The 14091-nt window shown below is 35.1% G+C and overlaps 2 protein-coding genes across 2 annotated transcripts in view; both read left to right on the forward strand.

The window, feature by feature from the left end:
* Positions 1-14091, forward strand: part of LOC127866801 (protein phosphatase 3 catalytic subunit alpha-like) — a 273905-nt gene that overhangs the window by 219073 nt on the left and 40741 nt on the right. The gene's annotated exons all lie outside the window — the stretch shown is intronic.
* LOC127866796 (uncharacterized) lies at positions 628-4550 on the forward strand. Its single transcript, XM_052407616.1, has 2 exons — positions 628-913; positions 1771-4550. Exon 2 carries the CDS (start codon positions 1789-1791, stop codon positions 3667-3669), a length of 1881 nt encoding a protein of 626 aa, XP_052263576.1. The 5' UTR covers positions 628-913; positions 1771-1788; the 3' UTR covers positions 3670-4550.

The raw sequence follows: 14091 nt of genomic DNA on the forward strand, positions 1-14091 counted from the left end.
CGCGAGTTGTGTATCGTGTTATTTCTTAAAATTTGACCAAACATTTGTAGAAAGTTAACAAGATATATACATTTCTAGAAAGGAAATTCATTTCTGCGTTGAATTAAACCAAGATCGTGAAAATCGCTGCACAATGTTTTTTCTTCAGAAAAGTTGATTGTTCGTTATAATATGATTATTTATTATTCAAAATGATGTTTTCACTAGTTAATATCATAGCCACACGCTAACCACATGTGCGTTAAATGACATTCGAAATTTCAATCGTGTACAAATAAGATATTTACCACGGTAACTTGCCAGACCAGAATGTATGAATATTTCTGTAAAAACTCACATGTCACACGTTTTTTTCAGCAGAGTATATTAGTTGAATTGTGTTGATATGGTACAAGTACCTGGTTATCAGTATAATATTATCTACTTAATAATAGTTCCGGTCAATAAATTGTAATATTTGAATACAGTGACATTGTAAGCGTGTCAAAAGTCTGTGTACACTTCATTCATAAAACGCCTTCTCAAAACCTGTGGGGCGCGTTAACCACAGCCGCAGTAAAATATGTGTCACTGGGGGGGCGTTACAGAATATATATTGCGATGTGTGTGTTTCTATTTAATTAATCTCCCCGATCTATACATATCTCTAATAATTTGCGATGAAAACGTCGATCGTTAAGCTCTATATTAAAGTCGAGTCGTATTAATAAAACATACCAAGTGAGTTATATACTAGATCTATTTGGAAATGCAATGTAGTTAAGGATTGTCCCAAAATATTGTGTCAGCCCATGGAGGTAAAAATAGATACACGTAATGCGGATATTTATGAATGAAGTGTTTAAGATGCCATCGTCAGGTAGTTGTAGAATCATTGATATGGATTAGCAATAATACGCCACTAATTTACGAGGTAAGAAATACAGTATCATGTTTATCAAGTTATTGCTGGTTTTTATTGTAAAATATATTCGAAGTTAACAACTATTTTACACTTAGGGCATTTAAACATGGATACGATTCGGGATGGTAATCCCATATGAACGATAATGCAAGTGTATGCAATAGCGTGCCGTAAACAAGCAACGACAGCAAACTCTTTTATCTGTCCACCTGATCCGTCTACCCGTCCCAATCAACAACAACGACGGCAAGCGTCGTTCCGTCCGTGCGTACGTGTGTGCGTTTTAGCGCGCTTCCGTCCGTGTGTGTGCGCGACTACTCCTACATTGTGCGTGTGATTTTCGTATAACTTGTACAGATATAATCTTCAAGTGCTATCGCGTATATTATCGAGCTTGAGTGATTGATACATTTTTAAGCAAATATCGTTTGAAAATAATTACATACAACATCTTTGGAGCGCTATTTCTTATACTGGTGTTGCTTTCTATCTTTCGAATGAAATGTTCGCCAAAAGTTTACAGAAAAAATCTCTTCACATGTTAAAGCGCATATTGTCACGGTTTCGACACTGAGTTACTTTTCAGGACGTATTATTTTTGTTACAAATTGCACATTAAGGTTCTGTGCGTCAGTCTTCTTAGATTGTGTATGCCGTGTCCGCGATTTTTTTTACCTCATAAAGCAATCGTGATAATCGTAATAATCGTGATTATTATTATTTTTATTATTACTTTTAGGATGATGATTATGATGATGATGATGATGATGGTGTTGGTGATGGTGATGATGATAATGATTATTATTATTATTATTATTATTATTATTATTATAGTTTAGATGGAATAATTATTGCATTATTTTCAGTGATGGAATATAACTTCGATGGATTGCAAATACGTCAACGCGGACATGTTTTCATACGGCGAGGAGGACAAACGAGTGTTCAGAATCGATTCAATACTCAAAGAAGAAGGTGCATATGTATTGCGACATTGCCTTGCCAACCAACTAGGCGGCCAGGCGCTTACACTAGTCCTCAGTCAGCCATCAATCAGTGCGAAAATAGGCAGCGCACAGAAACGCAAAGTTATCAATAAAATGCAATATGATTTACTTTATCCGAGTGGGGGCCCAGTTGACATCAGCACCTTTGACGTTACATTACTGGCGTTTTTGTTGAGGGAATTACACCCAACGATGAACAGCGCAAGCATGGTTTGGATTAATCCAAATCCTGGAGATTTTTCCGAAGAAGCGGATGTCACTAGGTTGAGAATGTTTCGAAACAAATTCGTTCACGAAGGGTCTTCCAAACTTTCAGAAAAAGAATTTAGCGCCTTGTATGTAGAGTTACGGGATGTTATCAGTCGTTTGGCCCGAAGTAGTGGATGCATAGACTTTTCCGCCATGGTTGATCGTCTTGAACAAAAGAAGGTCGGCCCCTTCGAATCTTTCGAAAGGAAACCCGCAGTCAACGATCAGTCCACAAGCGTTTCCAGTAGCTTGGAAGAAAACATTGATAACTGTGGACATGAAACCATTGTTGGCAAACCAGAGTTTCATGTTAACAATGTTAGTGCTAATAAAGATGGCCTTGAGGGCAAGTGTCGTTACCATGAAGTGGAGGTCATAGACCCAGCCGGTTCTTTTGTGTCCTTTCAAGGCTCAGACTCAACAATTTATGAAACCCCAACTATTGGTGACACTTTATTGACGCCGCACACAAAGGATGTCGGTACAAGCACGTGCAATTTACAACAGAAGCGAAAGTTATCAAACAAGCTTAGTGACGCTATTAGGCCCTTTATCCGCCCACCGCTTAAAGCTAACGAAAACGATCTCTCGAAAAGCAGCGTTCCTTTACCAATTCGAATCAAAACAAAAACAAAAGTTCGTCGAAATTGGCCAAAATGGTTATGTCTTTCATCGAAGTCTAGATTTCGTGAACATTCCTCTGTCGTGTTGCCCTGTCATTCCGATCGAAGCCCTTTAAGATGTCAAATAACAGGAATGGTCTGTAATAAAAATGGACAACTCATCATCACCGATTGTGTTCATAATTCCGTGCAAGTCTTTGATGCTGCCGACATGTTTCTGGATGAATACAAATGTCCGCAGCCTTCCGGTGTATGCCTGATTTTCCCGGATTTGGTTGCTGTTAGCCTGCGAATTGGCTCGTGCGTAGAGCTGTTAAGATATGATCTCTTACAACAAAAGCTTCACTGTGTTGAACGTATACAATTGAAATGCGACCTTAAACATTATGATATGAAATGTGACGATAGCTACATTTACATACTGTGCGAAAATGGATCTCTCCATAGGCATTACATTCATAAAATTAGAAAACCTGAATGTGGTTTTATTCGGCCAAGTGGCATAACTGAGAAAGTGAATAGCTTCGACTTGTGTAAACATTTCTTTTATTTGTCAACGAATGATGCCATCTACTGTATAGACCAATTAGGCTCTCGTGTCTGGACCTACTCTCCGTCACGTAGATCTGGAGAAACACGACAGATGCGGTCTTTTGAAGGTCTTACCGTCACCAACAATTGCCTGTACGTAGCGCAGTGGGCTAGGAACTCTATTCTTAAGATGTCGCTTCGAGGTGATTTCCTGGCGGAAGTAGAGGTACCCACTGTAGCATGTCCCTTTAAGTTGACTTCCGCCGGACGTAAACTCTTGATATCCCAGTATTCCTCCGATCTGGAACGCGAAGCTTGCGGGACCATTGTTCAGCTCAAACGTCGAAGGTTCTAAACTCACAGATAAATTGGACCTGTAGGACCTTAAAGGCATACATGGTTGTAACAGATAACTATATATAGAATACTAGGTCGGTGCCGAATGAAGCAAAGTTTATTTTGCGAGGCTTAGAAAATCTGAACCACGAGCCTTGGCGAGTGGTTCAGATTTTCGTGCCGAGCAAAATAAACTTTGCTTTATTCGGCACCGACCTAGTATTCGATTTATCCCATCAATTTTCTTAGTCGTAAATTATTTCTTTAAAAATAAAATAGGAAAATCGAACTAGGGCCTACACGGAAAATCCCAAAGTTATTTTAAGCAAACGTTGTTTCATTATTTTAATCGTGCCGAGCCTAATACATTACAAAAAGATCAGTAACTAACCTGTTTTTCTGTTAAGCATACCTCTACGTCTTCGATTTTTAAGAAATAATTTAAAAAAAAACACTAAACAACTGCAGCTTTAGCGTGAAAGAACATGCATTGTGTCGTATGACATGTTAATAATGACGTCATGAGTACGCGCACTTAATATTTGTAAATAATGTTTGTTTTGCTTTTTGAGTTGCATTATGTGTTTAAAATATATTACACCTTGGTATCAAATTGTTTGTTTTGTTGAATCTGATTCGATTTTACTAAAAATGATAACTTTATAGTTGATTCCGAGTAATATGAAAATTCTTCGCCGCGCGTGACAGCTATATTTCAGCACTGCTGAAATAGAGGAAAATTTATTCCACAGTGGTTTATTTCTACAATGCACGTTTGATGATGGGATAAATCGAAATATTGATCGATCTATTATTGTAAATACTCAATTGCTCTTTTGTTTTGAAAGAGTTTGGCATAATGACCGACTGTGCCTCGTGTTAATTACACTGTTTGAGTGAGTATGCGTTTAATCATATTTGAAAAATATAAACGCAAGAATAATAGCATGTGGAATCTTTATACTTGTGTTGTATTTGTATTATACATTTTGACACAGCTCTTTATTCTTTGTGAAATATATTTAATAAAGGAATTTTCAAAATACACTCCAGAATACTATTTGCCAAAGTTTTTAGCATAGGTGCGTTTACGCACCTATGCTTATGATATATACCACATTTCAAAAATCCACATCGATTGGTTACCCTTTATGAAGCCTTACCTGATCAAAAATCAGACGAAATATCTATTTAATTTAGTATATGGTCATTCTTACAATTTTTTTTTGGAAACGTTTTTCTAACGTTTTCTTCCAAGAATATTGCTGACACCGTTTTAAGTGAATTTTTCTAAGACCGTTTTATGTCAAAAAATCTTCTTATAACCTAAAACAAATTTCGTTCGTAAAACAATTCTATCTGCACTATAAATCTCAATCTCCTACGCAGTGGCCTCCCTTATACTAGAAGTTACTGACCGGGCGAAGCAAGGGAAGTAACTGCTGTGAGGAGTTTCTATAAAAATCTGCATTCAGAAATCTGTATTCAGAACTCAATCTGTTGTGCACGTCTGCATCTAACGCTTACCACAAGTTTTACGACAAATTCTTGACGCAGACGAATAGGGTAGCGTCTATTTTCATTTGTGAAAACAATAGTTCTATACAGATCTGTCCGTGCTTAAATTTTGAAAGGCTTGGGTAATTATTTTTCATAAGCGTTTCAAACACTGATGTAAATGGAAAGATTATCTATTTAAATAGTCGGTAATTGTTTGAAATTATTGATTTGAGAAATTCGCGGATGGCGATATCGAACTACATTATACCACGTGACGCCATTCTTCCCTGTATCTTGCACCTATGCTTTTAACGCCATCGGCGCTCTCGTTAAAACCTGTAATAGTATAATGCAACGCAAGGTGTATGTTTACAAATTTCAAGTTGGGTAGGCGGTTTTTAAGAATTGAATTTACAGGTATGGTTATTAACCTGATATCACCCGAAAACTTCTTGGTTTTTAACTATATTGAGACACTTGCATATTGTTTAAACGGTTATCAATTGCAGGGGCGTAGATAACCTTCAAACATTGGGGAGGCGGTCCAGTTTCTGTACTGGGAACATAAACGGTTTCGTTTGAAAGGGTTGTCCTCTCCCGTGGTTCCGAAAAATTTTACAATTACAATTAATATGGTGCGTTTTGGGGGAATTTTCATGTTGATATAAATGCTCAATGTTTGTCTTACTCTCAGTTTGTCATGAAATCAGTTTGTCCAATGCCGCCGACGACGACCCAGAAATCTCAACAGTTATTTTTGTCTTTCCAAAAATTCGTGCTAATTAAAACATAAAATAAAGTAAATGTTTACGTATTTTTATAACGGAGTTTAACAAGTGCTATGAGGAATAATTACATTAACATTACATTCAAAACACTAATATTTTATTACTGATGGACATGTTTAACACCTGAAATTGGAAGACTGTTATAAATAACCACATGAAAATACACAACAACCAATACAATATGGCATGATTTGTAAAGAATGTATCCACATTTCGAGCACTATTAAAATAATGAACCAGGATGAATAAAAATTATTAATTTAAGTTAAATAACAAAAAATTGAGGCATAATTCATTTTTAAAGTCCCTAGAACTGATTAGGAATCTTCATTTTGAACATTCAACAATGACAAATATGATATTGTTTAAATGATTTCTAATCAAAACATAACTGTTATACTGAGAGAACAAAAATATTTTCAATCAAATTAATGTTTTTCACGCGTATATTTACTCAAAATTGTTTTAAGTGGCAGTTACCTTTTAATTCAAGCGATCAATTAAAATAAAAAGAATAGCCTGTCCTGAATAAAAACACCGACAGTGCAATCACGGAAAAGAACAATAAAACAATTTACGCAATGACATTTACCCGGGCCCCTGATTTATGACACCTAACAAGGGATATTGACACATCACTATTGGCAACCTCGGAGCAGACGGAGAGGGGACACATGGCTTCTGCACTCACGGCGCGTGATTACAAAAATACTGATTTGGGGGAAGCGGTTTTGGGGGAATTTACGTTTTATTTATATAACGACGACTAGCCGAAATATTGGGGAGGCAGCCGCCTCCCCATTACCTACGCCCCTGATTGCTATAAAGAAAATCCCATAACGACGGCTATAAAGTATTCAACACCAATAATAGAACTGCGTCCGATTTTGTTCGATTTAATTAATATAAACATATATTTTTTGTAACTAATGAGTTTTAGTACGTTAATTAAATATATATATATATATATATATATATATATATAAAGTAAAAGTAATCAGTTGCAGGTGACAATGACAATAGTGATGTATTTTGTACGGAAAGTAACGAAAAAGAGATAAACAGCTCACATGTGTTAACTTCCTTGAATATTTGTTTGTAACTAGTTTAACATTCGGTTATTCGATAGTTTCACCGACAACCTCCGTGAGCGGAATTACATTCGTATTGCTTAATACTAAGCAGAACTAGTAGACATTTCGAAATATTTAATCAGAAATAAATTGAATCTTTTTGTACCCTTATGCTATAGATATAAGTTTATTATCATTTCAAAATAAGTATTTATCTTAGTTTTATTTAATGGTTAATCACTTTTTCTCCGTTCAACGTTGGTGTATTTATTTATGTGGCGTGATTAACTCCGTCTGTATTTTATTATTAAACCGATGCAAGTTTTGACATAAATATTTCAGAAGGGAAGGGCTGCAGGTTTTTATTCAACTGTTCGAGAGACAGAAAAACATATAATTTAAAATCTAGCTTAACGCACACTGTGTGTTCATATAAATAAGTTCGGGATGGGAGAATGTACATATATGCAGAGTAGGGAAGTGTTACTATATGTGCCTATGTCTCATGCACCAGTGCTAATGTGCTTATGTCCCTTGTCTTGTTTGTGTCCGTCTGCATCTCTTTTGAGATTCAGTCCGATCCTGTGTGCTTCCAACCATGCACCGTGATGTCAGATATGTTTTGTCCAGTCAGAACGAGAAATATCAAATAAACAAGATTAATATGGGTCAATACTTAAAACGCAGTGAAAGTGTTTGCAAATTGCTGACCATGCTTTCCTTTGCATTTAGGCTGTCGAAAGACATACTTCATTTTGTTTAAGTCTACTTTTACTCCTTTTTTTTTCTACGAACCTGGTGAGTTTTAAATAATATGTATTTGCATTTATTTATTTGTCTGCATCGCAAATGAATTTAATTATTCTTGAAATATATTTTATTTGTGTTTGAAAGGTTGTGGCGTGTTGTAATTTGCTATTTTGTTTGTAGGTTTCAACATTCTATTTTTTATATAATAATTATATATATGAGAAATCCGATATACTTGCGGACGAAATAAACATAATCTTGGGCGGCGTTTGGCATTGTCTTCACCCGCTCTCCACTACATAACATTACTGGTCGTGTGTCAGTGATATGCGTTGTATGAATTGGTTTCACCTGGGTACATATACTATAGATAAACATATAATAAACACCCACATGTATTTCCACTGTATTATTATCATATTATTAACTATATTATATACCAGCTTTAATATTATTTATGCAACGGAGAGTAAGCCATTTATTTACTTGTATATTTTAAACCAAACTGAGTTCGAAATTCTCACGGGCGAGTTGTTCTAAATGATAAAGGTTACATAATAATTTCAGTTAAATGGTCCTTGGGATGGCCATCTGCAAAAGTCCTTCAATTTATTTTGCTTCCTTGAAAACAAGACCGCAATGGGGCGATACAGGTTGCTTGAGTATAATAGAATGTTGCTCTAATGATTTATTGTCGGAAATAACAGACTGTTCTTCAAATTTCACACAAATGTTCCTTATAGTTGACGCTCTACCAGTATCTTCAAAAGATTTTTAGTCGTTAAAAAGTTACCGCAAGGTGGGGACAGGAACGGGTTTCTTAATAATATTTTTGAAATAGAAAACAATATATTAACATTTTAAGATGGCAGAAAAAGGAATCCATATAAAGATGAATGCTTACACAATTGGTTAATTCCACTATGTATTTACTGGTTTTATTATCTATCTATCTATCTATCTATCTATCTATCTATCTATCTATCTATCTATCTATCGATCTATCTATCTATCTATCTATCTATCTATCTATCTATCTATCTATCTATCTATCTATCTATCTATCTATCTATCTATCTATCTATCTATCTATCTATCTATCTATCTATCTATCTATCTATCTATCTATCTATCTATCTATCTATCTATCTATCTATCTATCTATCTATCTATCTATCTATCTATCTATCGATCTATCTATCTATCTATCTATCTATCTATCTATCTATCTATCTATCTATCTATCTATCTATCTATCTATCTATCTATCTATCTATCTATCGATCTATCTATCTATCTATCTATCTATCTAGCTATCTATCTATCTATCTATCTATCTATCGATCTATCTATCTATCTATCTATCTATCTATCTATCTATCTATCTATCTATCTATCTATCTATCTATCTATCTATCTATCTATCTATCTATCTATATCTATCGATCGATCCTATCTATCTATCTATCTATCTATCTATCTATCTATCTATCTATCTATCTATCTATCTATCTATCTATCTATCTATCTATCTATCTATCTATCTATCTATCTATCTATCTATCTATCTATCTATCTCTATCTATCTATCTATCTATCTATCTATCTATCTATCTATCTATCTATCTATCTATCTATCTATCTATCTATCTATCTATCTATCTATCTATCTATCTATCTATCTATCTATCTATCTATCTATCTATCTATCTATCTATCTATCTATCTATCTATCTATCTATCTATCTATCTATCTATCTATCTATCTATCTATCTATCTATCTATCTATCTATCTATCTATCTATCTATCTATCTATCTATCTATCTATCTATCTATCTATCTATCTATCTATCTATCTATCTATCTATCTATCTATCTATCTATCTATCTATCTATCTATCTATCTATCTATCTATCTATCTATCTATCTATCTATCTATCTATCTATCTATCTATCTATCTATCTATCTATCTATCTATCTATCTATCTATCTATCTATCTATCTATATAGACACTTATCATATAACACGTTTGACGCAATGAACTTTCTTGAAGGATTACAGATTTATTGATCAACCAGTTGATTGGTGTTTTAGTTTTGCTTCATTTCAGGTCACTTACAAAATAAAATAAAAATACATTCAATGGAATGTATCATGTGTATATTTCTAACGTTAAGGATATTTGAAGATCGATTGTAGCGCCGTTAAATGTCGCATCGCCGTTATATGTCGCAGGCTACGAGATTTGTCGCAACGTTGACGATAAATGTCGCAAGGAACGATTAATGTCGCAAATCCTACTAACGATATATGTCGCAACTTTAACGATAAATGTCGCAAAAATGTCAACTGCCGATATATGTCGCAACATTACCGATAAATGTCGCACACCTTAAGTTTGTAAGTAATGTTTAAATGAAAAGTTGAAGTAAAAATGACTAAAAATTTCAGGTTACATCTAGATTAACCACGAGGTTTATTCGGACCGACTTCCACCAGAATGGTCAGTTTTAGTTAGTATTGTCCGAAATGGTCAGTTGTAGTCAGTATTGTCCATAATTGTCAGCTACCAAAAACGTAAAGCTGTAGTCAAAAATGACAAATCCTTGTTTTAAATTGGTCGGAAATCGGAAAAGCGAGGGTACCGTAAGTTACATGTTTTAACTCTGAGAGTATTAAAGTAACTAATGCATATCGTAATAGTGGTGGAAAAGCCGTGTTTGTACAAAAAACGAGCTGTTAAAAGATGGCTTTATTTCACAAATATGTCATAACTATCAGGATTGTATTGTTCTGTATATCAAAAGTTCTATTTATAGCTCTTTAAAAGATATCATATTATATATAGCCTATGTATCACCAGAAGGTTCACCAATTTATGAAAGAATGAATGAGATTAATGGTATCACTATTATTGACTCCAATATTTCTTCTTTAAGAGTACTTCATGCTGATGCATGTATATACCTAGCAGGAGATTTAGACGCACGCACAAAAAAGTTATTAGATTATATACCTGATGATAATGTGGATAACATTTAACACAGAGGTTGATTATAACACGGATCCTTTTGATCGCTACCGTAATAATAAAGATAAAGATAATAAATATAAAAATAAAATTACGTCGATTTTCAAAAAGCATTTGATAGTTTGATTATTCATAAACTATTTACAACTACGTGTAAAAATGGTGTTAGAGGGAAGCTTTTTCAAGTATTAAAATCCGTGTATTCAAATCTACGCGGATGTGTACGGATAAATGATAAAAATGTCACGCAAAACTTCAATTGTAACATCGGTACTAGGCAAGGGGACGTAGCCAGTACAATAATTTTTAATTTATACATGAACGAGTTGTCTACCTCTCTGAAATCTAAAGGTCATAGGGGTATTTTTATCACCGAAGACATTTCCGATAAAATTTGCATTCTTTTTTGCCGATGACGTTGCGAGATGCGCTCATACTGAAAATACTGGTATGACAATTAACCAACAAAAAGACGGAAATCATTGTTTTTAGAAACGGAGGTCCGCTAAGATCATACGAACATTGGGTCTTTAAAAATAATCCCGTAAATGTCACATCTCTGATCGGTATATAAATATTTGGGTCTAAGTCACATCTGTATATAAATACATGGGTCTATGTCACATCTGTATATAAATACATGGGTCTATGTCACATCTGTATATAAATACATGGGTCTATGTCACATCTGTATATAAATACATGGGTGTATGTCACATCTGTATATAAATGCATGGGTTTATGTCACATCTTTATATAAATATATGGGTAAATGTCACATCTATATATAAATACATGGGTCATGTCACATCTGTATATAAAACATGGGTAAATGTCACATCTGTATATAAATACATGGGTCTATGCCACATCTGTATATAAATACATGGGTTTATGTCACATCTGTAAATAAACACATGGGTCTATGTCACATCTGTAAATAAATGCATGGGTCTATGTCACATCTGTATATAAATACATGGATTTTTGTCACATCTGTATATAAATACATGGGTCTATGTCACATCTGTATATAAATACATGGGTCTGTGTCACATCTGTATATAAATACATGAGTCAAATGTCACATCTGTATATAAATAAATATAAATGTATTCACCACAACTGACCATTTCGGACAATACTGAACGCAGTTGACACTTATGGAAAATTCTGACCACAATTGACCATATCGGACAATACAAACTAAAAGCTGACCATTCTGGTGGAAGTCGGCTCAAAGAACCTCGTCGGGTAATCAAAATATAAATTGAAAGTTTTAGTCATTTTACTTCAAGTTTTCGTTTTTAACATGACTTAAAAAGGTGTGCGACATTTATCGTTAATGTTGCGACATATATCGGCAGTTGAAATTTTTGCGACATTTATCGTTAAAGTTGCGACATATATCGCCAGTAGGATTTGCGACATTTATCGTTCCTTGCGACATTTATCGTCAAAGTTGCGACAAATCTCGTAGCCTGCGACATATAATGGCGATGCGACATTTAAAGGCGCTACATCGATTACAATCATTTACCAACGTGTATGCGTACACATAAGCCGTGTCTATGGATTCAAACAAGAATTCTTGCATTTTATGCACTATCGTGCGATATAGTTATGCTTTTTATCTTAAGTCCCTTTACATGAACAACATTCCGGATTTAAACTTTTCCGTAATTTTGCGCCGGTAAGTTATGTTTCCCGCTTCATAATTTTATTTTATTAAGAATCGGTATGTATTACTAAACTGAAAGAACAATAACGTACTTTTACATTAGAAACTGAAATAAGAGAATAATACTCAATTTTTAGACATTAACAACTATTACCTTTATTTTTTTATATCTCTAAAAAGCGTGTAAAACATTAAAGCGTGTAAAACATTTGTGTCGAAATCATGAAAGCACTTAGTAAAGGTATGAAATAAATAAGTGCGTATGTATCGCGAGCAGGGTCTCCAAGATGACATCCGTTTTCCCATCACAGATCGACTTCCGTCACAAACTTCAACGAAGTACTCACATTGCATTTCACTTCCGGAGGGGAACATCTGGTTCCAGAAGACGTTGTTACCTAGCAGCCTCACAGAAGCGTGGCCAGCTTGACGACTGCAGACTAGTACCAGTACAATCGCCGACGATGTCGCCCGGGTAGTACCCTTGTATATGCACCCTGATCCTAGTTGCTGTTGTTTCTACTGCGGCTGCGATTCTGAGCGCTGTTGTTGCTGCCTGTGCGACCAATGATCTGCCATAGTTTGTCGCCATTCTGTTTCAGTTCAAATCGAGCTCTGTCATGGTCACTTGTGCTGCACAGACGGCTGTCCTAGCGATCAATGCGAAGCATGGTGCATGAATGCATTCTGCTAGTGGGATACGGAATGTTTTTCCTGCTGCACGGGGTGTGACTGCGGCGCATGCAAGCTGTTCAGCGTGTGTTCGGATTGTGAGTGCTGCAGTGGCACGTGTGAGCAGTATCTTTCTATGCTAGGATTGAAGTTGGTTATGCTTCCGCGGTAAAAGAATATTTGAATAGTCAGTAACAACCATTATTTATAGTGTTTTCTAATTGTTATCGCAAGTGTGAAAATCACACTATTAACAGTTTTGCGTTGTTAACTTATTATTTCAAACGACACTTCTGAATTTACATAGATTACAAGCTCACATACTTGCAATGGATATGGTGTCCGTCTAGCGAACGGGAATTCGAGGGTTCGATCCCTAATGTGGGAGTGTTCTCTAAATCTCCTGCAAAGAAACCAAGTACTGGGTCTAGGCATAGGAACGGACTCGAGAGCGTTTGAAAATGCAAATATTCCCGAGTCTTTTGATGCGATCGAGCTAAAATAAATAGGTTTAAATTAAGCTCACATACCCGTCTGTTGTATGAGTGAATTAAACGAGTTTACAGCTTCTTGCAATGTCGTACATTATAAACCACCAACCGCTTTGCAACATAAATTTACTCATCATAGTAATCAAATCCTCGCCGTCATAACAAACCTCGCGATGGTGGTCCATATTTAACTGTGCTTCTTTTAATTAGAGTGTTTATTTTTTATTCATAGCATAGTTTACAGAAAACGATGTACACACAAATATCTACCGTATAAAAACTCTACATATATGACGTAACTATTGGGACTGGAAAGGTTTTTCTCAGTGTGACGACAGGGGTTACTGTTTGTCCATATGCGAGGTAACCGCTGCGAGGTGTTTTAAGATATCCTGTGTCAAGATATGAGTTGCGCTCTTGGAAAACGGGGCATAATGCTAGTGTATAAAG

The sequence above is a fragment of the Dreissena polymorpha genome, chromosome 2 (genome assembly GCF_020536995.1).
Source record: "Dreissena polymorpha isolate Duluth1 chromosome 2, UMN_Dpol_1.0, whole genome shotgun sequence".
NCBI classification, from domain to species: domain Eukaryota; kingdom Metazoa; phylum Mollusca; class Bivalvia; order Myida; family Dreissenidae; genus Dreissena; species Dreissena polymorpha.